This window comes from Eumetopias jubatus, unplaced genomic scaffold (assembly GCF_037043125.1).
Source record: "Eumetopias jubatus isolate StellerSeaLion01/CBP00866 unplaced genomic scaffold, mEumJub1_p1.0 scaffold_1, whole genome shotgun sequence".
NCBI lineage: Eukaryota > Metazoa > Chordata > Mammalia > Carnivora > Otariidae > Eumetopias > Eumetopias jubatus.
The window spans coordinates 93,221,568-93,247,466 of record NW_028274807.1 but is presented as its reverse complement, the minus strand read 5'-3'; the positions used below and the strand labels follow the sequence as shown (position 1 = coordinate 93,247,466).

The following is a 25,899-nucleotide window of genomic DNA, read 5'->3' as shown; positions in this document are numbered from 1 at the left end:
AGGAATTCAGGGGCTCTTCCCTCAATTACTCCACCCAGAGCAACCCAGCTTCTTCTTTATTCTCTCCTAACAATGGGCTTCAGAAAAGATTTTGGTGCTGAAAGGAATACCAAAAAATTGAAAAGCCCTAGGCAATTCTGCCTTCTATAGCTTTCTTAAACACAGATGTACTCAGTCGTTGGAAATGGTGGAGTATCCAGCCATTTGCTGAGTGCATAAAAAGGTTAGAAACTATCAACAAGCAAGGTTGAATGCAATGTTTAGCGTTTTCTTGAGAATTTAAAAATAAGACTTGTTAGAGTCTTCCTCTTAGCGAGTTTGTCTATAAAATGAAAATATATGGTTTTGTGTAAAAGATGAATTTGGGAACTCTTTCAATATGTTTTTAATGCTTTAAATTGTTCTTAATATCTCTCATGAACAGTTGCATGATTGATATGGCATCTGAATTTTGGCTGACATTTACATGTGACTCTAATGTGTGGTCTATTGAACTTAAATAAGAAAAAGCCCATTTAGGGCGCCTGGGTGGCTCAGTCGTTAAGCATCTGCCTTCGGCTCCAGTCATGATCCCAGGGTCCTGGGATCGAGCCCCACATTGGGCTCCCTGCTCAGTGGGGAGCCTGCGTCTCCCTCTCCCACTCCCCCGCTTGTGTTCCCTCTCTCATTGTGTCTCTCTCTGTCAAATAAATAAATAAAATCTTAAAAAAAAAAGCCCATTTATTTGTCCCTTTTCCAGGCTGTACTCTCTGTATAATACCTCCTATTGTAGCTCAAGAACATAATAATGTAGATAAGCTCACAGGTCTGAGTTCACACAAATTTAAAGTCAAAATATATTTCCTATAATTTTTAGCAATTTTAATGCTCAGAACAGGACCAGGCATAATTTTAAAAGATAATTGGGGAGTACAAGTTACTTGGCTATGCTAGTGATAGGTTGCTCCACAATGTTTATAGCATTTTTCAATTTTCCCAAAAATATTCGTGATTTTTTTTCATACTGTATTTTTTAAAATGGAGAAAGAAGAAAGAAGAATCATGATTTGGAACTCCTTGATAATGTTATTCTTTGCATTTTACAGAACATCCAGTTAATATATCTAAGGCTCTGCAGAGACAGTGCCAGAATTAATTCATTTTGAATCTAAATCTCTCCACATGTGGGTTGCCTCTTCACCTTGATAAAGCTATCCTAACTTTCAGCTATTTGTATTAACATTGAAAACAATGAAAAGAGACTTTTAATTAAGTTATTAACTTGTGGGTATTTTGGACTTTTGTTTCAGGGGATCATTGAAGACACATGAAGCTATAGTCTTTTCTCTTTGCAAGTAAAAACTATAAACATTTTATACATCATTTTGTGCTCTTGCACCCTCCCCTGGCCCCAGTGGATATTAGTGCTTTGAAAGACAGCTCTATGATTTGGGACAATGGGTTAAAACCTTGACTCCAAACCATCAGAATCAGGGCTTCACTGGCATTGAGAAGCTAAAGATTTGGCTATTTTAGAGATGAAGTGATCCTCCCTTTGTTCAGACCTCTGCTGATTAAATTTGCTTCTGAAAGTTTGAAACTTCCAAAACTTTGAAAAGTTTGAAAATAAATAAAAAGATTTTATTTATTTATTTGACAGAGAGAGACACAGTGAGAGAGGGAACACAAGCAGGGGGACTGGGAGAGGGAGAAGCATGCTTCCCGCAGAGCATGGAGCCGATGAGGGGCTCAATCCCTTCCTTCTTTCCCTCCCTCCCTCCCTCCCTTCCTCCTTCCCTTCCCAAGAACTAGTGATTCCAGATATTCAGATGTGAGGTTCGCAAGGGGCGCATCCTTTGTCCATTATGAACTCCTCTACCAGCTGCCCCTGCCTGACTCCCTCTCCCTGCAGTCACTGCCACTGTAATGCTTCACCCAGCCACATCTGAAATCCAACCACTAAGGGAATGTGGTCTGAGAGATGGGCTTGGGTGTCAAGGTCTTTCCAGAAAGGAGAGACAGAGACCTAGGTGGCCAAGTAGGCCATAAGAGCCAAGTTGGAGGTTCTGGGTGTAGCAGTGTGCCATTGTCTACTGCAGAGCAGGAGCAATCACAACAGCTGGCTTTTCTCGGCAGCTTACTATAGGCAGATTCTTTGCTGAATATTTTACATGTATTCTTACAAGTGCCCTACATCGTACATACTATCTCCTTCATTTAACAGATCAGGAAGCTATGAGTTAAATAATTTATCTTCGATTATACCACTGGAAATTGCCATGAGCAAGAAGATAGTTTCACAACTCCCACTTAATGGGTCCCAAACCTCCCTGACTCAGGACTTCAATTTTATGCTATTGCCTTTCCCTTTCATAATGCCACCTCCGGCTTGAAAACTTCCCTGCATGTTACCATATCTGCCTTCAGAATGATTTTAAGACAAGTGTGTGTGTGTGTGTGTGTGTGTGTGTGTGTGCGTACGCACGCACATGCATATGTGCACGCATGTGTGCATGGATGACTTACCACAGTAGAGTCCTGATATGCTTCTTCCTGAAATTATAAGAATGTGAGATGGTCCCAGTTTTGAAAACCCCATCAAGAGAGCTCCAACTAATGAGAGAATGTTTGCTACCAACATGGCTTTGATTCTGAAATTTTAAAAAGCAAGAATTACAAATTCAGCATCAAAATTTGATAAAATTATTTGCTTTCGGAGTTTGCTAAGATATTTACTTAAGAGCAGTTATTTTAATTTTTCTAAAAAAGTTAGTTGGGGAATTTTAAACCATGATTGCTAGTTTGATTTATCTGTGGACTAAAGCATTAACAGTAAATAATGTTTTATAATGAAAAAATCTGGGTTTCATGCATGTGATCTCCACATTTTAATAGAGATGATTCAGTTGTGTTGATGACTGGTTTGATTTAAAATAACACTTCTGAAACTTTTTCAAACAGTTAACTAGTTAAGTTTTCTACAAGTTGCTTGTTTTAAGTAATAATTGTCTGGTGATAGCTACATTCAACACTATAGTTGTAACCTATTACCTCCTCTTTCCCCTCTTTCTTCCTTCTCTTCTCTTTTTTCCTTCCTTCCTTCCTTCCTTCCTTCCTTCCTTCCTTCCTTCCTTCCTTCCTTCCTTCTTCCTTCCTTCCCTCCCTTCTTCCCTCCTTTCCTCTCCTTTCTTTCTCCCCCACCTTCTTTCTTTCATTCTTAATGGTGCAAGTTTTTAGTTGATGTAGATGATGTAAGGAACTTTCAAAGTTAAATTTTAAGTGTTTTATCATAGAGAATTATAATTATTCTTATTTTAACATTGCATGTCATCATATTTGCAGAACCTATGAATTAATGTCAACCAACGTAAAATATGTAATAAAGCTGGCAATAGCAAAAAAACATCATTTTCAAAATTAATCCTGTGAAAATTAACAACATTTGCAGATATCTGATACTTTTATTCCTATTAAATGGGAAAGTGGGGCACAAAAACCTTTAAAGTTCAATAGATGATGATAAGGCCAGTAAAAGAATCTGAATGGACAGGTGTGGAAATATTTGTGCCACAAAGAAATGTAAGCATCTTGTTATGTTCTGTGTCAGTGTTTCAAACTTGAATAGCTGAGCTTTTTCTAAGCAAGTATCTTTAATGCCAGACAGATTTTTTTTTTCCTGGAGAGTAAAATTATATAGTCTTATACTGCAATGATTGCCCAACAAGTATGTGATAGGCTTAATAATATCCCATAAGAGTCCACATCCTAATCCTCAGACTCTGGGAATATATTACCTTATATAATAAAAGGGATTTTGCAGATGTGATTAAATTAACAGTTTTGAGATAAAGAGATTATCTTGGATTATCCTGGTGGGCCCAGTGATGGAATCACAAGTATTCTTCTAAGAGGAGGGCGGAGGAGAAGATAATGTAATGGCAGAAATACGATTGGAGTAATGTACTTTGAAGATTGAATGGGGGGGCCACAAGCCAAGCAATATGGTGACCACCGGAAGCTGGAAAAGGGCAAGGAAATGGGTTCTTCCTTCAGAAACTGCAGAAGGAACCAGCCCTGCTGTCGTCTTGGCTTCAGCCAAATGAAACTGAATTTGAGCTTCTGACCTCCCAAACTATAAGAAAATAATTGTTGTTTTCAGCCACTGTTTATGGTAACTCATTAGAGCAGTAATAGAAGACCAACATAGGAAAATGTCAACTACTCAAAGGGAGGGGAAACAGTGATTTAGAGCTGGTCAGTTTCAGAGCTGCAGAGCAGGAAAAGACAGGGCTATTTCTCTCTCAAGTGCTTTTTCTCTACTCAAGTTCAGAGGGCAAACAAATTCAATAATTTACCTTAAGAAATTGTTACTAGCTGGCTAGTAGTATATATTCTGTTAGGGAGAAAAACTCTTAAAAGAGATAGCTTGAAAGTATATTTGATGCCAGATTGCTCTAAAGTCCCTCTTCCTTATCATCAATGGGTGCTAGAGCACTTTGTACAACTTAAAGGATTTTAACTTCTGCTCAGACATGAGAAATGGCCAAGAATAAAGAATCCAAAAATACATGAAATCACTGAATCAGGGAGAAAGAACTATATTTCTAAGTATATTTCTTTAAATTTTGCTCTAAATACTCCTGTTAGCATAGGCTTTAACACTGTCATGATCATTGTCTTCATCAGCATCAGCATCAAAGTAAGGCTACATTCAGTGCCTGCTTACTGTGTGCTAGGCATTGTGATAAATCCTCTGTCTGTGCTCTCATGTAATTCTCACAATAATGCCATGAGTTAGGTATTATTTTTTCCTACATTGTAGATGGATGGGGAAACATCTTAGAGAACCTAAGTGACTTGCTCATTTTCACACAACTATTAAATGTTAGAGCTGGGGCTTGATCTGTGTGAAACCAAAGGTTAATGCTTGATTTTAGTGAGTTCCATTTTTTTATACAAAAGAAAGAATGCATTTAAAGGCAGGCTATGTATACCTTCCTTCACTTACAGTAGTGTGGATTGCACAGACCATGGTCTTCTCCACCATGTCATTGTAATTAAATTTTAAGTACACAACTTCGGGAAAAATTAACTGAGAAGCCAAATCTATAAAGCAGTGGCCACAGACATTTATTGCTTATTACACAATTATAAGGAAAGACTTTTTTTTTAAAGAAGTAATGGAAAAATAAGCTTTTATTTACTTATTTTTAATTGATGGAGCAATGACCTGGTCAATAAGGAAAATCATGTCATTTCTCAATGAATCTTCCTAGGAAAACAGTTTTATAGGAGAGACTGAACTCTTTTGTCTTAATTTTGATGTGAAAATTATTATTTTTTATTTTTTTAAAGATTTTATTTATTTATTTGACAGAGAGAGACACAGTGAGAGAGGGAACACAAGCAGGGGGAGTGGGAGAGGGAGAAGTAGGCTTCCCATGGAGCAGGGGGCCCAATGCAGGGCTCGATCCCAGGATTCTGGGATCATGACCTGAGCTGAAGGCAGACGCTTAACTGACTGAGCCACCCAGGCACCCCTGATGTTAAAATTATTAATTTTGTGGCTGCTATTTATGGAGAATCATTTTTCTACCGATACTTGGAAGAAGCCTCACTTTTAGTTTACTGAAGTCATTTGATAAATGATCATTTAACATTGTTTTGGGGTATGACCATTGTTGATGCTAAATTCTAAGACTTGAGAGGGTATGCATCCTGTATCCATCACGAGGACATGAATTAAATGCTTTAGAGTACATCACTAGACATGTCAAAATCTCATTTCTAAATGAGATGAGAACAAGGGCTTACATTTTCTCTTTCTTTCTCTTTCTTTCTTTCTTTCTTTCTTTCTTTCTTTCTTTCTTTCTTTCTTTCTTTTTCTTTCTTTCTTTCTTTTCTTTCCTTTTCTTTCTTTCTTCTTTTTTTTTAAGTAAGCTCCACGCCCAACTTGGGACTTGAACTCACGATCCTAAGATCAAGAGTCGCAGGCTCCACCAACTGAGCCAGCCAGGCACCCCTTAAATTTTCTCTTTAGGGGTGGAAGAGGTACTTGTTCTTTCTCTTACTTTCTCTTACTTACAACTCTTACTTGTTCTTTCAAGTAAGAACAAGAATAAAACTTGGGTTATTATGCTACTCATTTTTTTAAAGATTTTGTTTATTTATTTGAGACAGAGAGAGTGAGAGAGAGCATGACAGCGGGGTGAGGGGCAGAGGGAGAAGCAGACTCCCTGTTGAGCAGGGAGCCTGATAGGGTCATGACCTGAGCCAAGATGCTTAACTAACTGAGCCACCCAGGTGCCCCAATGATGCTCATTGTTTAAGAAAACTTCTTACAGTCTTATATAAAATCTCCAGTGTAAGAGAAAGAAATTATCAGAATTTTAATGAGAGAGATAAAATTATAATTTAAAGTAAGAATTTAAAAACTAAATGAATTGTAATCTAGAATTACTAAAATAGTTACCTATATCATTTATATCTTTAGAGGTTTTTGCATTTTCTAAATTTTCCATATTTGCACATTTATTTTTATCATCAGAGAAAAAGATCATTAATAAACAAAAGGTGGCCTCAAAACAGAAAATGAGTCCAAAAAAAACCCATTCGATTTTCTGATTTTATTTCCTCTCTCTGTGTGTGGGGGTGGAATCCCAATTTTTAGTATGTCACATGACTAAGTGAATGAAATTTAAGTGTAAAGGAGTTCCAGGGAGTTTTTTTTTTTTATGACATTTTTAATCCAACACACTTGATAAAAACCAGGGTAAAGAAGTGGAGACACTACTTGCTTCATCTCTGGTTGGGGTTTTGAGAGAGCAGTAGCAACAGCTAGAAACCCATGCCAAGTATATTGGGCAATTGGGAGTTAGGGATATTGATTTGACCCTTAGGACTTGACTGATCCAAATGCCAAATTCTAATTTGAAAATGAAAAACTGGATGTCTGAGAAATGGAGTGATTTAGTGAAGCAAACAATGGATTTCCTGGTTAAAAATTTCACTCTTAGCTCTGCCATTGAGTTCCTGAGTTAACCATTTATGTAGTGGTTTCTTAACATGTTTTATTTTATTTTAGTTTTTTAAAGATTTATTTGAGAAAGAGAGAGAGGAAGAGTGAGCAGGGGGAGGGGCAGAGGGAGAGGGAGAGTATCTCCAGCAGACTCCCCACTGAGCACTGAGCCTGATTTGGGGGTGGGGGATGGATCTCAGGACCCTGAGATCATGACCCGAACCAAAATCAAGAGTCAGACACCCAACTGACTGAGTCACCCAGGCACCCCAATATGTTTTAAAACTAACAAATTTAGAGAATCAAATCAGTTCTGTGTAAATACACACCAAACCCACTTTTGCTATAAATGCCTCCATGATTAAGCAGACTAGGGCAACAGCTTTCTCCATTATTTGTCCTAAAACCTAATTCATAGGTTCATGAATTGAAAAGAACAACTCTGAAACTATTCCACAAAAGGAAAGAGGATTTCTTTCTAAACAAAGTTTTAGAAACCCCAAATACTAAAGTTTCCATGTTTATGCTTATTTATGAAACTTGCCTACCTTCCAAGCCGATCCCCTAGCCACCCACCAAAAAATGATGCAATCATTCCACCAACTGCAAAGCTAGACACAGACAAGGACCAGAGCATGGTGACGAGGCTAGTAGATGCTGTAGTCTCTTCCTCCACCAAAGGTGTTGTTATTGAATCTCCTAGGAATGGGACTGTGGGCAGTTCCTTTGTACTGTTGATAGTATAGTTGTTGATAGCTTTTCGGTCATTCAGTGGAATACCCAAAATGTATTCATAATGGGATATTATTACCTGAGGAAATAAAATAAAGAAAAATAGCTCCAACATTTCAAATATTCTATACACCTTTTGTTTGTTTCTCCTTTAGAATGTTTGTTAGGTGTTTAAAAGGGTCATCCCAATGATGTATATTATATACAAACACAGATAGATTTACTTACAGTTGACCATATCCTGTAAAACAGAGGTTGCAAATTCCAGTGCCCACAGGAACTAGGCAGGAACAAATAAGTGAAGGAGAACCTTGATAACTAGAGGACTGAAATACTGTCTCTACTATTGAGAATATAAGAGCAAATGGGCAAGATTATAGCACTGGAGAGCATTTGCCCCACCTAAAGAAGGAAGCTGCAAATGTGAGACTAGTATTGTGTGACCTTTAATTTTTAAAAAAGAAGCCAGAAATCTGGGTTTTTATGTAAAATTCTTCAAGTTTTAAGTGCAGGCATCTATTCAAATTGAAAATATTCTGCAGACAAAAAGATACATTTTCACACCATATTACCTCTGCACAGCAGGGTTTAAATTGATTTATGTAAATATTCTTCTAATAGAAGCATAAAAATGGCTGTAAGAAAAAAGATTGGGAAAGATAAGATGAAGCCAAAAATAAAGTTAGTATACAAAATATAAACCCTAGGTGCTGTATCCTTGCTAGAAATATGCTATAATTGTTTTAAAAGATTTTATTTATTTATTCATGAGAGACAGAGAGAGAGAGAGGCAGAGGGAGAAGCAGGCTCCCAAGGAGCAGGGAGCCCGATGCGGAACTCGATCCCAGGACTCTGGGATCACGACCCGAGCCAAAGGCAGATGCCCAACCATCTGAGCCACCCAGGCACCCGAAATATCCTATAAATTTACCAGTAAACTTCCTAGAAGCCAGTGCAAAGAGAGGAAAACAATCATGTATATTGATGGATTTCAAAGATAAAAATAACTCAGTGGCCCCTGAGAAGGGATTGATACCTGAAGGAGTTTCTTCCTCTGTGTCCTCACAGATTTCAGTATGTAATAGAATGAACAGAACTCAAAATTAAATTTCACAGAGCCATAGTTTATCCTGTGTTTCAGAAGAGGCAAAGATCCTACCAAAGTATAATTGAGTAAAGGCACAGCCTTCGGGATTCTTTCCTTGTCCTTCCTCTCAGTGCTGATTTGGTCACTATTCAGTGGTGTGGGAGGACCTCTGACAAGGACTTGGAATGAAGCTGCTCTAGGTTGTCAGTCATGGGCAAGGCCCTATGTGGTAAAATCAACTGAGTGAAGGAGCGGACTGATATCCTCTTGTGATAAAAGAAGTCTGACCAAGACATTTACCTCATTAGCAGACCATTTTACATGGATAATATGCATAGAAAAAAGGCTAGAAGGAACTATCTGAAATGTTCTCAGCTGTTTGCTCTATGTGGTAGAATTAGTATAGGTGATTTGTTCCAAATACTTTCTGTAACAGGTATGTGTAGTTTTTATAATCATGAAAAAGTGTGATTTTAAAAAACCTTAATGCCACGTGTCATTCCACTAACAAACACAAATGAAGCTGAACATCTATGCTTCTATAATGATGTTTAAGCAGCTTGTTAAACACAGAAAGAGGGCCTCTAGAGAGGACACGAAGCCCAATGCCAGTGGGGGATCCCTATTTTCAAGTCTGGCTCTAGGACTTGGATTGAAGGAGGGGAAACCTTAGCCTGATTTTCTCTCTCCTTCCCTGGAGAAGATGGTTTAAATAGGATGTGAAAAGGTCTTCCACAAAAAGAGACTCTACTGATTCTAAATTACGGTGATGCTGAACCAAATTTCAAGAAGGCTGCTAAACTGGCACGTGTTGTCATCACCCACAGAAAAAAGTGGTGACCCCCAGCATTGTTATCTAAATTTCTCAACTACAGCAAGACCACCACACTCATGATAATATGTGGCACCCAACCAAAGCACATCTTCTGGCCCAAGGAGCAACGCTTTCAGGTGATAGCCTGTGGTCAGTACACATTTTCCTTGGAGTGCAACATTGTAAGGGAAGAAGGTGAAATATGATGTATTCATAGAAGGCACCCAACAAATGCTTGGACCTTCATTTTATACTGCTCCCCCCCCTCTCCGCTTCTCTCCTCTCTTCCTCTCTTTCCCAACTAACCACTTTGTTGAACACCTTTATGCTAATCATTGTGCTTGGCACTGGTGACAGGAAGAGGAAGAAGACAATCCTGCCCTAAATGACCTGCCAGCCTTAATTAGACCAAAGGGAATGAAGTCTAGGTCCCCCACTTAACAGGCTGTGGGAGCTGAGAAAATGACATCCCCCTCCTGTTTATTCATTGTATACCGGAGTAGGGCTGCACAAAATAAATGAGACACGTGATAGAAATTATTCAGTATTATTTTTAAAAACACCCATCCGAATAGTTATCGTGGAGAAATCCAAATTTTGTAGAACTTCCAGACTATTACTTAGCAGTCATATATCATTTTACTTTGGATTAGCTAGGAGGGACAGAATTAGGGGGAAGGATAGGACCTTCTTAGTGTTAGGGCTCCTAAAGTCTTTCATCTGGCCTGTGATTGGGCATAATAAGGTTTTTGGAGGTTAGACTAGGGAGAACATATGTTAAAGCACCTGATGCACAGTGAGTTGGTGCCCAGTAAAAGCTTGTGCATAAAATGAAATAAATCCTTCTATTGCTTCCTCTTATTCCCCAGCATTTGTCATTCATTTTTTCACTCACATATGGCTGGGAGCTCTGAATAAAGGTTGCAATAAGTTCTTAAGTTTTTTTAAAACAACATCTGTAGGCACGTGGTATTCTGGCTGGAGTTTTCTATGAGCTCAGAGAACAGCAGAGTCAGAGATCAAGAATTGTTTATTGCCCTTTCTTTGTGCGGGTTACTGAGGAGCCAAAGCCAAGTTATCAGCTTTGAAACCACGCACATGGTGCCTGACAGAATGCTGGGATTACCCTATGTTCCCCATGTGGGCACACTTTATCTCTGTGTATGAGGAACACAGATCTTTCAGTCACTTACAGAAATTGCCAATAAGAGATTTGAATTGTACATGTGTCACTTGCCTCTTGAGGTGCATTGATCACACCAATGTCATATCCAAACTGGAAGGAACCCAGTGCAGCAGTGAAGACAGTGAAAATCAAGGTCCCGGTGATCTGTGGGGAATGAAACACAGGGCTGGGAAACACAAGGCAACTTCAGTTACCTACCATCGTGTCAGTGTGCAGCTTGGACTTCTGACAGGCTCTACAGGCTGGTTCTTGCTCCTTGATACTCATTCACAGTGTGCCCTATGCTCCCAACTTCATTCATATGAGAATGCAAGAGCCATTCATCGAGGGCCCTACACTGCTAAAGCTGAGAAAAGTTTGGGACAATTTCTTCCAAGAGAGGAACGAAACATCCTTTTCCATGCATATATTTATGATTTAAAATCAGGTCTGAAGACTAGAATTTCTGCTGACTAAAGGAAACCACCGTGATAAAAACAGTCAATTTATATCATTTGAAGAGGTAAAAAAAACACTAGTAACAAAAAGGGAGTTCTCCTGGGCATTGTTATGGTACAAAAACACCTCAAAACTCATACAAGAGGCATCAGCCAGGCTTTATCATGACGACATCAATATCCAGGTAAGGATAATTTCCAAGATTTGCAACTAGTTGAATCCAGAGTTATGGATTGAAGGATGTTATTTTCTTTCCAACTCCATGTAACTACAAAACTCAGTGTAGAAAGGGACAGAACGTTCATTCCCTTCAACTCATAGTTACATATCTAACCATCTTAGAGAAATCATATCATACATATAGAATCTCATATCAGGATGTTTGATGCAGCATTGTGTGTGTGTGTGTGTGTGTGTGTGTGTGTGTGTGTGTGATAGCAAAAATCGTAAAAGAACCAAAATATCATTCAATGGAAAATGGCCAGATAGATTCAAATACATCATGATACATACAACATGCTGTGCTGAAGCTAGAGTAATGTGATCATTTTGTACTTACTGTTAAGTGATAAAGGAAGCTGTGTAATCTCACTAATTTTTATTTTTTTTAAGATTTTATTTATTTGAGAGAGAGAGAATGAGAGACAGAGAGCACGAGAGGGAAGAGGGTCAGAGGGAGAAGCAGACTCCCTGCCGAGCAGGGAGCCAGGTGTGGGACTCGATCCAGCGACTCCAGGATCATGACCTGAGCCGAAGGCAGTCGCTTAACCAGCTGAGCCACCCAGGTGCCCATCTCATTAATTTTTAAAAAGGCTTAAACTTGAGCATTCTTTGATTTGTGCATGTTGTATGTAAGTCACAGAATATTTTCTTGAAGAACAGATAACAAAAGGATGACCACTGAGGAAGAATGTGAGACTAGAGAAGGGGGATAAACGAGTATTCTTTCTTTTATTTATATTATCAGACATTTTATAAGGAAATAATTTCCTGTATAATTACATAATTTAAATGTTTAAATAAATAACATGGGATATTGTAGAAACTTCACTGAACAAATGAACGAGTCATATCAACATGAATTCTAGTTCCCACTCATGTTTAGGGAGTATATGACCCAAACCACTTTTCCTGTAGGATCTTCAGTTTTTCTCTAAGTAGGGGGATGATTGTAAATCCCTACTCCAGCATGAAAAGTAGCTTATTAACCAAGTCCTCTCATTACCTAATAAAGCCAGAGATTAGAAATTTCAGTGTCATCATCAACAAAGTATTATCACAGAACCAGCCTGAGAGCCTTGAAGTTATGGAATCTTGGGGTTCTAAAACCAGACCCTCATTGGAGAGCTTGTTGCAGGTGTAGCTTCCTGGGATTCACCCCAGACCTACTATTGGATTGGAATCTCTGTGGTGAGAATTGGGAATCTGTAGGTTTGTTTTGTCTTTTTCCACTAATTCAGAATTAATTTCAGGTGGCACCTCTGTAGGCTTTTCTTCCCAGCAACTTCCTTCCTTCCTTCCTAAGAAAGGACTTAAAACTTTCTCCAAAGATATGATAATATTATATTATCCTAAAAGAAGCATATATATCCTATATCTATATATATCCTGAAAGAAGCATATATATATCATATAGTATACATTATATATATTGAGATATAAATCATATATGCATATACATAATAAAATAATTACAAATAAATTCAAAGTATGTTAACTGTAAAATGTACCTGTGTGCACAGGTTTGTGTGTGTGCACATACACACACACAATATGCTACATGGTATGGGATTACCAGAGATTTTGAATTATCCTTTAATATGTAATTAGATATCTAATACCTAGTGCCTCAGGCAACCAAAGCTAAAATGGCTTCCATTTACTTGGTGGTTTCTCCTTAAATCCTTTCTCCCCTTCAGCTGTTTCCAGGGATGGAGAATTTTATCCTTTCATTTTATTTGTAGGAAGTAACCGTCATCATCCATGAGGGGACCAGAGGGCACCTTGACAAGGCTTCCACCCACTTCCCTGATAGTCTCCGTCACTACAATCTAGACAGTTTGATATTAGGTGCAATGCAAACACAACTTCAAGGCCTAATACTGAATATTTCTGCCTACTGCATGCCTATTTTTTGCTGTATGTGATTGTCTCTTTTAACTGTATCAGTTTTCTCTTGCAGCTATAACAGATAACACAAGTTTGTTATCTTACAGTTCTTGTACATCAGAAGTCTGGTATGACTAAAATTAAGATGTTGGCAGGCTGTGTTCCTTTCTGAAGGCTGTTGGGGAAAATTTGGGTTGATGGTAGAATTCTGTTCCTCATGGCTGTAGGACCAGGATCTGTGTTTTTGTGCTGGCTGCAAAGTGAGGGCCATTCCCAGCTTTAGAGGCCACCACATTCCTTGGTTAGTGGTGTCCTTTCTCTATCTTCACAGCCAGAAATGGGCCAGTCAGGTCCTCACATTGCATCTCTCTGATCCTGACTATACCCGGAAAAGTTCTTCCCATTGAAGAAGTTATGAGATTAGATTTGGCCTATCTGGATAATCCAGGTTAATCTTCCTATCTCAAGGTCCATAATCTTAATGACATTTGTAAAGTCCTTTTTGCCTTTTAGGGTAACATATTTACACATCCTGGAGACCAAGTAACGGACACTTCTCATGACAGCACTATCAGTATCCCTATTTTATAGGTAACTAGACTAGGTTACAGTCTCACAGTCAGTAACTTGTGCAATAATGACTTAGATTCAGACCCTATGCTTTTAACTAATTGGTTATTTTGAATTTCTCATTGGTCAGAAACAGACATTCAAAAGTCAAGGACATCTAAAAATCTAGGAATATAATCTTTCTAAATAAAAAAAAAACTAAGAGCACACATATTCATAGAATTTGCCAAGTGTGATGCTGAAGCCAACTCACCAACACCCACCAGTTTCAAGTGCATTTTCCCACTACCCACCACACAAATCCCCTCCTTCCTCATCTATCCACAGAAAACTTTTGTGACATTTCTGTACAAAAATACCAAGGGGGAAAAGCTACTCAACTGCTCCTCTGTAGCTCAGCTGAAGAAGAACCTCATGGCCTTCCCACCACCAAGCCCAGGGCCAGTTTCATCCCTGTGTCTCCTTTTCTTCCTGTAGCAGAATGTCCAAGCACTTGGTGTCTTAGTGACTGCCCTTCCCACTCCATCCCTGGGCTTCCACTCTCTACTGGCTCTCTTCTCCTGCCCCCACCAGACAATCATATAGTTCCTTTCTTATTTTAACAATCCAACTAGTCACCATGCCAATGGTGAGCAGGGGTGCTATGGAAATGGAAGTTAGGGGTGAAGGTGGTGGCCGTAGCAGATTTGGTTCCCCATAATCTCCATTGGCTCTCCCCTGCCACTCCAAATACACACTCTAAGTCACAACAGTGTTAGCTGCTCCACATTACTTTGATAAAAATGAAATTTAATTTTCAAAGACTTAAGTTCTCTGGAACTCCTGTCTCATTATTTTCTAATCAAATTGTTCTAAGTCATTACTATAGCAATTCTGGGGCTGCCTCTAAGAACAATTTCTCATGTGATAGGAGTAACAGAAAAAAGGAACTGTGAAGGAAATAGAAGTTTTAGATGTTTAGAAATCTTAGAATGTCCTTAAAGTCCTTGTCCTCTGGTCTTACTGGCTTCTTTTTTCAGAGTTCGCTTTGGTCCTGCCATCTTGAGGGGGCAGAGCTGCAGTTTCCCCACTTTAACTTCCTAAGATAGAAATTTTACCTAGTTGGTCAGGTAAGGAACAATGTTATCAATTTTAAGAAGGTCACTTGAATTCCCAACTAAAGTGATAATCCCAAATATAAAAGTCTCTGAAACTTTGATTCCTTCTTTTCTTCCTTCCTTCTTTCTTTTTCTCTTTTTCTTTGTTTCTTTGTTTCTTTTTTTCTCTTACTTTTAGGTTTAATTTCCCTCTCTGAACCTTACCTTAAACTGGCTCTTTGGTTTCCATCTTTTCTTTTTCTGTAGTGAAATGAAAGAGATAACATTTATATTCAATCTTCTATATATTTTGGTACTAGGCTTGGACAAAAAAGTTTTGTTTATGAGAAGGGAAATTTCTGAAGACTGTTAAGTCTGAATTAGCCCATCAATCCTATCCATTAATCTAGCGTCCAAGAGGTTGACTGAGGATAGGTACATAGGAGCTAATGAAAACAGTGAGAACTTAGGATCTTACTTTGTCTAGGCTCTGTTCTTTCAACAACTCTGTAGGTAGTAATTATTATTATCATGTCACATACGGAAAAACCAGTACACAAAGGGTGAGGAACTTGTCCAAAGCCATATACCTACAAAGTGGCTGAAGATCTTCAAGCTTTGTCTCTCATCTCTTCATAGGCAACAAGATATTAAGCCTGACTCTTAGAAAGACTATCCCCACTTAGAGCTTAACAATTTTAAGTTAGAGAAACTAGGTTCCACATCCAATGAAAGATATGCCACAGGATAAATGTGGGAGTACACAGAATGGGCAAGTGGCTGAACCCTAACATAAAACAAAATGTGGTATTTATTTTGTGGCTTAGAAATTAGATGGGGTTTGTTAGAAAAAACAAATAGACTTGGAATTCAGAAAACCTAGAAGACTACCAGCTAGGCCCTTAATATCCCTGAATCTGCTTCTTTGCCAAAAAATGGATATCATAAAGATTAAATAAGATACTAATGTGGTCTTCCTATAAATGATGAAAGGGCTATAAAACAATTGCATCTTTAATCACATTAGCATATCATTTATCTCTCTTGTCAACCAACCACCTGTCAACTTTTCATATGTCACCAAAAATCTTCACAACAATACTACAATGTAAAAGAAATTATCCCCATTTTACAGGTGAGGAAACCAGGGCTTATAGAAGATTAAGTGATATGCTCAATACCATACAGCTAGTAAGTAACAGATATTCTAGCATTTGAACCCAGAGCTGGTGTTCTTAAACTCCCATTTCTAAGCAAAAACGCAGATTTTCAGCAGCTACAGAGTGACTGGTAGGGAGGAGAAGCTGATGTCTTTCCTCTAAACTGCATGGCTCCAAATGCCAACCTAAAGGTGATCTTGCACCCAACTTTGGAAAACTCCAGGGGCCTCTCAAGCCATAGAATTTTCATGTTGAAAGGGACCTTAGAGAACAGAGGATTCTAGTTTAATTTCTTCATTTTCCACTTGAAAAAAACTGAATTCAGGTCCTTTGTCTGAGTTAGTACATTATTGGGTATATTCAGTGTGAGAACTCAGGTCTCCTAACCCTCAGTCCATGCTTATCCCACTTCTTTCAAAGTCTGGGCAGTTTTACAAAGCTGAAACATTGTGCTTTACATCAGTTCTCATTATTTCTGGGTTCCATTATTAGGCAATTCCTTGGTTCTCAAGAAAAGTCCTACAACAATTTCTAAAGGGAATTTAGTGATGTTCAAAATGAAGCTTGAGCATTTACTAGGTGTCAGACACTGTGGTAAGCATATTACCTTCCCTTTTGCAGTCTCTTATAAACTTTAGTTATTTGAACACTACCTTTATTATTTTTGCCAAATCTACATACTATGTGTATAGTTATTAACTTAATATTTATCTTTATATCACCTTTAAAATGCTGACTACTTTAGCTTTATCCTGGGCTATAATAGGAAATCATGAAGTCCTAGTTATTTTTAAAATATATCATGTAAATGCGTAACTATTAACATTAAAATGTTTATCATCCGTCTCTCAAATATTAGCTCATTTACATACTCCCAGACCATAAAGAACTATTAGAATCCCTGTATATCTTATATCCTCTTATTATATCCCAATATGTTCTTATTTTGTCACAATATAGAAAACCCAAGGTCAGTTAAATAACTTAACTTTGGTCTCACAGCAGGTAAGTAGCATCATCACACTCCAAATCAAGCCTGGCTAACCGCAAAGTCTGTGCTCCTAGACTTGTCACTTACTCACATGAAGAAATGCTCAGCAGAGTTAAGTTACAACAGGCCAGAACTTTAGATATCCTAGTCTAACAGGGCTACAGATTTACCTACTTGTGTGATTGTGTGAAGTGGTGGGTGTGTTTGGTTGGGGAAAACTTATAAGGGAACGACAGCACTATGACCTTTTTAAGTTTTTATTTTGGAAAGTATCCTATCTATAGAGAAGTTGAAAAAATAGGGCAGTGAACATCCCATAACCTGTGTTCAGGATGGTTAGCATTTACATTTGTTTAACTTTCACTGTGTATGTTTGTGCATGGACAGGTACGTATGTAGTGTGGTTGGAATCATTTGAAAATCAGTTGCAGATATTAGTGTCACTTCATTCCTAAATACTTTAGAATGTACTCACTAAGAACAAAGACATTCTCCTATATAATTACAATACCATCATCATATCCAAGAATGTAATAGATATACTAATATTATCTAATATAACAGCCCATTTTCAAAATTTCCCCAACTGTCCCCATATTGTCCCTTACAGCTGTTTTCTTCTTTCCAGGATCTAACTTGGTTGTCAGTTCTTAGTCTCCTTTTATCTAGAACAGTCCTTCTGCCTCTTGTTTTTCATTCATTGTCATTTTTGAAAATTTCAGACCAATTTTCATGATTAGTTAGATTTGGGTTAATCTACCTTTTTTTGGCACATTCCTTCAGTAATATGGTTTTGCAGAATCACTTGAGAAAGTTACACAGACTACTCAGAAAACAGAGCAAATATCCTTAAAATTCTGAATAGATATATAAAATACTGAATGTGATACATATTTTTGCAGCTAAATGAACTATCAGTTGGCCAAGAGAAGTAGCTTCAATCTGTGGTAGCTACACCCAACATCCCCCAAATCCTCCCTATGGTCACCGACTTGAACAAATCCCCCTATTCATTTCCTCAAGCCGATTTAAAATGAACATAATGCTACTTTACCTTATCTTCTGTCATTTTATCGGTTAAGAGTCCTCCTCTTAATTCCAAGTCCTGTGGTGAGTGTGGCACATGCAGCTGGCCAGCCTTTCTTCAGCTTTCTACTAGTTATACATTAGAGGAGGAGGAGCAAGGCAACGAAGCAGCCTGGCCATCACCTTTAAAATCTGATTTCATCAGAGGCTGAATATTGAGGAGAATCTAATCAATAAATGCTTTGCCTTAGTGACTTGTTATTTCAAACTTGTGCACCAGCAAAAGAAAATGGGAGCAGGTCCCTCAGGCGTAAGTCACAAACCAGAGATGGTCACACTTTAACATGTTAAGTACACCAGTAACCAGGAACAGGTGAAAAAAGAATTCTTTGGGGTCTTTTGTAGAGATGAGATGCTGGGTTGATGTTTCATGTTGTGGGGATGACAAAGATGAGGGACATGGGAGGCATGCTGCACTCTTCTCTACAGAGAACCAGAACTGTGGTGTTTGTGCTTTAGAGCTGGGCTGTTTGGCCAGAGGCCACTGTAGGCTTGAGTGGTTTACCTGAATGAGCTTTTGAGAACTATGAACTTGGGTTTGAATCTTAATTTACTGATGGTATTACCTTAAGCAGTTGGCTCCCAGTGACTTTTCTGCACCTTAGTTTTTCACTGAATAAAATGAAAACAGAACACACTTTGTATTGCTATATGGATCAAATGTGATAGGAAAGTGGTTAGCCTAGTGCATAATAAGTGCTCAGCAAAATGTAGGTTATTATTGTTTTTGCAATTATTATTGGTTTGGTGTATGTCTAGAGGCGCTTGTTGGAGTGTAGAGTTCTCAAATAAATCTGCTCATTTGGCTTGAGTCTGTACCCTTCTTCTTCTTCTTCTTCTTCTTTTTTTAAGATTTTATTTATTTTTTTAAGAGAGAGCAAGCAAGAGAGAGCCCGAGCTGGGGGGAGGGGCAGAGAGAGAGGGAAAGGAGACTCTCCACTGAGCCAGGAGCCGGATGTGTGGATGTGGGGCTAGATCCCAGGTCTCTGGGATCATGACCTGAGCCAAAGGCAGAGGCTTAACTGACTGAGCCACCCAGGCACCCCGAGTCTGTACCTTTCTGTGTCTCCTCTATAATGTTCAGTCTCTGTGGGAGCCCAGACAGTATCAAAATTTGCTGAGCTTGAACTGTGTGTGGCAACTATTGTCACTTGGTTCCACTGAGGCTCAGCCAGAACCAGTTCCCAGCAGAGGAGATCTCAGACAGTCTCCTAAACCAGGATGTTATGAAGAAGCAGTGACAAAGTGAAGAGGTAAGGGAGACTCTGATTTCATGTGTCTTTTATTTCACCACCACTCTTTTATTTCTATTACCTCTGTGGGGCAACCCAACTGAATAAATAATTCAGCTCAAACCACAAACTTGAGACCAGCACAGTCCCAGGCTCTGAAATACATGAGATAAACAAGACAGTTAGGAGTTCACAATGTATAAGAACAGACAAACGGAATCACAAACACTCAATACAGTTTTGTTTTTTTGTAGAAAAACACTAACGAATACTATTAGTGATAGTTAATCTTTATTGAGTTGTTGCTTGTTGCCAGGCGCTGCTCTCTGCATTTTACATGGATTAACCCGGTCATCACAACGCAAGGCATTCTCCGTTGTAGAGCTAAGCTTTGGGGAGCAAAGTTAGCCCAGTTAGCTCACACTGACGTTAGTGCATAACCAGCGCCTGGCTTTCTGCACCAGTCTGGGCTGGTGTTGCGCACTCCCACTTATCAGAGCGTCCACAATCAGGAGAGAATTTAGCAATCATTTTCCAGGGACAGACAATCCTAGCCCTGGGAGGACTGCTATCCACTGACACTGAAAAAAAGTCTTTGGGCACCTGTGAAAAATGAGTTACCTTCTGATTTTTACCAACCTTTTTTTTTTTGAATCTTCCTTTTAAGAGACAGAAATGGGCTTGAATGCGGCCGGGTTTCAGGTGAGCCTTTAACTTTTCCTGCCGGGTCGGAGCTGCGCGTGCGTGCAGGGAGCTGTTCTCCTCTTCACTGGGAGAGCGCTCTCGCTAACCCGGACAGACACGGGACCTTGAGCCACCCAGACCAGTTTCCTCTGGTTTAGCCAGCACCTCTCTTGTTAGGCTCTTGCTCAGAAATGAATACACTCTGCACCATTTAGGGATGGGCTGAAACTATCTCCGGAGTGGGGGTGGAGGGAGTCAGCTACAGTGATTGCCTTGGTGGATTTTAGCCCTGGGAGGACTGTTATTCCATTTCGGCCTCTCAGGAGAGTTTGCCCAAGTGCCCACCAGAGGAGCTGCGGGTCCGATGCACGGAGTTATATTCGTGTTTCCCTGGCTGTGATAAAGTCAGGCTTTTTGTGTTTTGCTGTCGGGCTGGGGGCCGCTCAGAGAGGTGCTTCAGTGCCCATAATCACCAAGAGATCCCGGCTGGGTGGGGTGAAACCAGTTCTGTGTGGTTGTTCTTTAGGCTTCACACTTTAAACCCATTAGGTCAGATTTTGATTACATCGTGATTAATTTAATCTTCGTAATAGATACCAATAGCTCTAGGTGGTGAGAATTTCCAAGTATAGAAAAGAGCCTCTTCTTTTTTCATTATTTATCTTCCTTTCAGTAACACAAGACTTTAGCTTATTTCTATTAAAGCGAAGAAAGAGCATGCTGCATTCCTCTGTCATTGGGGCGGGTGCGGGTAATGCAAAGATATCTCTGGGGAACCGAATCAAGTTAAGTTCAAACTGGGCCAAGCTAGGAGCGCAAGGGAGTACTGGAAACTCCTTGTCCCTGAGGAAGTCCAGTGTATTTTAAGATTGCTGAGTCAGATTTGTCCTTATTGTAGCTTGCCTCTTCTCCCCCTCTCTAGTTACTCTCTGGTCCAAGCCACTAGCATCTCTCCTGACTGTAACTACCTGGCCTCCCTGTCCCCATTCTTACCCTACAGTCCCTTTTGACTGAACAACCAACAGTGATTTAAAAATTAAATCAGAACATAACCCTCTTAGTTTAAAAGTATCCGGAGGCTTCCCAGTCACCCTTAGAAGGAAACCCACATTTTTTACTGTGGCAGGAGAGGTGAATTTGGTGTAGCATTCATTCCTTGATGCTGAGACCTTCTCTCTTACTCTTCTCCTTTTCTGCTCAGCCACACTGGCCTCAGACTTGTTTAATGTGTTGCAGGCTCAGCACGTTTGTACTCCATGGGCCTCTGCCTAGAGCTGTCTGCTCCAGATTTGTATGTGGGGCCTGGCACTTCTGCATTCAGATGACAGCTCAGACTCTCTAGCCAGGCTTCTTGAGTGGACACCACCTACCCCTTCCAACTCATTCTCAGTCTTGTTACTCTGCTTTATTTTCTTCATAGCACTTATGCTTGAAATTTTATTTACTAATATTTTATAATTAAAACATTAAACAAATAAGTTAATGAATAATAATTATAACAATATAATAATTGTTATCTATAACAAATTAGTTGTTATATTAATAATTAAAATATTTAATTGTTTAAATATTAAAATTATTTTAATTAAAATTTATTATTTTATTATTTACTTGTCTATTATTCATTGTGTTCCACTTTCCCCACCATGCCTAAGTCCCATGAATGCAGAGACCTTGCCCGTTTTGTTATTTCCAGCGCCTGTGAGAGTGCCTGGTACACTCAATTAAGTATTTGTTTAATAAATGAAGGAAGTTCAAGAAGAGTTGCCACGTGCTTTCTTGCAGTGGGGTTGGAGGAGTCTGAGGCTGGCATTGGACATTTATTGATTTAACGTTCAATAAATGCAGTATTTACCCTGCATTTTGCTAGGCACCAGTTACAACAGGGAACGGAACAGACAGTCTCTGCTCTCATGGGGCTTACATTCTATAAAAGAAACAAAATGAGTACTGAGGAAGAGGACAACAGGGGGCACCCACTTTAGAAAAAACGAGTTCAGAAACATGTTCTTTGAAGAGATGTTTTTGTCCTTGATACCTGAAGAATGGGCAGGCAGGGTGGAGGGGGAAAGTGTGTGCCAAACTTGAGGGAGGAAAAATCTTAGGTTGAAGAATAAGAGAAGTTTGGTTAAAGCAAGGGAGCAAGAGGAAGTGGCAAGGGATACTACTGGGGAAATAGCAGCTGTGCTCAGGCAGGGCTTTGAAAGCCATGGGAATGAGCTTGGATTCATGCCAAGGTCAATGGGAACTCACTGGAAGGGATTAAGCATGGCAGGGATATGATCCATTATATGTTTTAAGATTACTCATGCTGTTGAGTGAGGGGTGGATTGGATGGGGTACCCGTGAAAGAGGAGAGACACAATTAATTGCAAGGCTCTTACAACAGTTCATACTTGCTATTGACCACCAAAATAATGGTGGTAGCGGGGAAGAAGTAACAAATTCAAGATATATTTTGGCAATGAAGCGGGACTTTTTCTTAATTGTTTTGGGAGAGGAAAAACTCAGGATGGCTGATAGGTTTCTGGCTTGTTAAATTGGGATGATGTAATGCTATTTAATGCTACAGGTGCTGGGGGATTGTTTATTCATCTGAGTGATCATCTAAGTTCACCTCCCAGACCTCAAGGAGGGTTGCAATAAAATAATCAAAACATATATATTTTTTTTACTTTTTCAAAGTTAAACTTTTTCAAGTAATTGTAGTTTCACATGTAGTTGTAAGAAATAATACAGAATTCCCAATATACCCTTTTCCCAGTTTCCCCCAATGTAACATCTTGTAAAGCTACAGCATAATATCACAGGATATTCACATCAGTAGTAAAGATACAGAACATTCCCATTGCCACAAGGATCCCTCATGTTGCCCTTGTATGGCCACACCTATTTCCCTCTTACCCTTACTGACTCCCAAACTGTGGCAACCACTAATCTTTCCTCCATTCCAATAATTTTGTCATTTAAAGAATGTAATATAAATGGAATTAGCTAGTATGTGTATTGGTCGGTGTTCTCCAGAGAAATAGGACCAAAAGATGTGTGTATATACATGAGAATATGAGAAAAAGATTTATTTTAAGGAATTGCCTCACATGATTGTGGAGGCTTAGTGAGTCCAAATTCTGATGGGGGAGACCGGCAGGCTGGGAACTCAGGAAGGAGTTGCAGTTCAACTCCAAAGGCTAGAGAATTCCCTCTTGCACTGGGGAGATCAGGCTTTTGTTCTATCAGACCATCAACTGATTGGATGAGACCCACCCACATTCTGGAATACAATCTACTTTATTCAAAGTCCACCAAGTTAAATGTAAATCGCATCCAAGGCACTCTCACAGAAACATTCAGAATAATGTTTGACCAAATATCTGGGTACAGTGGCCCTTACAATTTAACACATCAAACTAATTGTCATAGCATATAACCTTTGAGATTGCCTTTTTTGCTCAGTATAATTTTTTCAAGATGCATACAGGTTGTTGCATGTATCAATAGTTTGTTGGTTTTTATTGCTGAGTAGTAGTCCATGGTTTGAATGTACCACAGTTTGTTAAACCACTTACCTTTGAGGACATCTGGGTTGTTTCCAGTTTTTGGCTATTACAAACAAAACTTCTATAAACATTCAGGTAAAGAAAAAACAAAAACAAACTTTTTCATGTGAACATGTCTTTCCTCTGGAATAAATATCCATGAGTGCCCATATAGCAGTTGCATGTTTAGTTTTTAAGAAACTTCTATTTTGCTTTCCTACCAGCAGTGTAAGAGTGATCCAGTTTCTCTGCATCCTCATCACCGGATATCATCACTATTTTTTAATTTAGCCATGCTGAAAGGTATGTAGTGCTATCTCATTATGATTTTATTTTGCATTTCTTTGTTTTTTAATTTAATTAAGTTAATTAATTTATTCAGAAGAATAACAACATGTTCAGTTTAATTTCTTTTCAGGAGACTGTTAATTTTTTTTTTAGTATAGTTGACACAAAATGTTAGATTAGTTTCAGGTGTGGCGCCTGGGTGGCTCAGTTGGTTAAGCAACTGCCTTCGGCTCAGGTCATGATCCTGGAGTCCCGGGATTAAGACCCGCATCGGGCTCCCTGCTTGGCAGGGAGTCTGCTTCTCCCTCTGACCCTCTTCCCTCTCATGCTAATCTCTCATTCTCTCTCTCTCAAATAAATAAAATAAAATAAAATCTTTAAAAAAAAAAGTTTCAGGTGTGGAAATTCGTGAGCTGACAAGTTTATATATTATGCTGTGTTTCATCACAAATATAGCTACTCTGTCCTGTTACATCATTATTACAATATCATTGACTGTATTCCTTATGCTCTACTTTTCATTCCCATGACTTACTTGGAGGCCTAGATCTCCCTCTCCCTGATTCACCCATTTTGCCCAACCTACCACCTCTCTTCCCTCTGACAACCATCAGTTGGTTCTCTGTATTTATAGTTCTGATTTTGTTTTTTGATTGTTCATTTTTTTAAAGGATCCCATTTTTGGGGTGCCTGGGTGGCTCAGTTGTTAAGTGTCTGCCTTCAGCTCAGGTCATGATCCCAGGGTCCTGGGATTGAGTCCCGCATGGGGTTCCCTGCTCAGCAGGAAGCCTGCTTCTCCCTCTCCCACTCCCCCTGCTTGTGTTCCCTCTCTCACTGTGTCTCTCTCTGTCAAATAAATAAATAAAATCTTAAAAAAAAAAAAGATTCCACTTATGAGTGGAATCATATGGTATTTGTCTTTTTTAGTCAGACTTATTTTGCTTAGCATAATACCCTCCAGGTGCATCCATGTTGCCTCAAATTGCACGATCTCATCCTTTTTTATGGCTGTATAATATTCCGTTATGTATATACACTGCATTTTCCTTATCCATTCATCTTTTGGTAGACACATAGGTTGTTTCCATATCTTGGCTATTGTAAATAATGCTGTAGTAAACATAGGGGTGCATATATCCATTCGAGTTAGTGTTTTCCCTGGGTAAATACTCAGTAGTGGAATTAATGGATCATATGGTATTTCTATTCTTAATTTTCTGAGAAACCTTCATACTGTTTTCCACAGTGGCTGCACCAGTTTACATTCCCACCAACAGTACATGAGGGTTCCTTTTTCTCCACATCCTTGTCAATGCTTGTTTCTTATATTTTGCATTTCTTTAATGGTTAGTGATGTTGAACATATTATCATTTACTTATTTGACATCTGTATATGCTTTTTGGTGAAATCTCTTCTTGCCTTTTCTCATCTTCTAATTGTATTATTGTTTTGTTTGTTTACGTGTGTGTGTGTGTGTGTGTGTTCTGTTGACTTCTGACAGCTTCTTATATATTTTAACTACTGTGCTTTGTTGGATAAATGGTTGACAAATATATTCTCCCACTTTCTAGCTTGTCTTTTCATCCTAACAGGATCTTTCACAGAGCAAAAAATTTTAATTTTGCTGAAGGCCAGTTTTTCAATTTCTCTTTTTATGGATTGTGCTTTTGGTGTCAAGTCTTAACTTTTTGTCTACCCCTACATTCTGAAGATTTTCTTCTTTTTTTCCTAAAGATTTTCTTCTATGTCATTTTTTTTCTAAAAGAGTTATTATTTTACAAATTATAATTAAGTCTGTGATTAACTGGTTGTTTTTGTATAGTGTGAGACCTAGATTGAAATTCATTTTTGCCTATGGATGCATGTTCAATTGCTCCAGCACAATTTATTGAATAGGTAGGTATCTTTCCTC

General features: G+C 38.8%; 1 protein-coding gene across 2 annotated transcripts in view; it reads right to left on the bottom strand.

The window, feature by feature from the left end:
• The window catches only part of SLC2A2 (solute carrier family 2 member 2), a 28,168-nt gene extending 9,939 nt beyond the window's left edge, over positions 1–18,229 (bottom strand). The window contains exons 1-4 of one of the 2 annotated variants that reach the window (XM_028101065.2): positions 18,215–18,229; positions 10,868–10,960; positions 7,546–7,808; positions 2,506–2,630 (exon numbers count right to left, since the gene is read on the bottom strand). In XM_028101065.2, the coding sequence (XP_027956866.1) occupies positions 2,506–2,630; positions 7,546–7,808; positions 10,868–10,960; positions 18,215–18,229 (496 nt within the window). Of the gene's footprint in view, positions 1–2,505; positions 2,631–7,545; positions 7,809–10,867; positions 10,961–18,214 lie in introns of those variants that run through there. The other variant, XM_028101066.2, reaches the window with a different exon arrangement.
• Between the last annotated feature and the right edge of the window lie 7,670 nt (positions 18,230–25,899).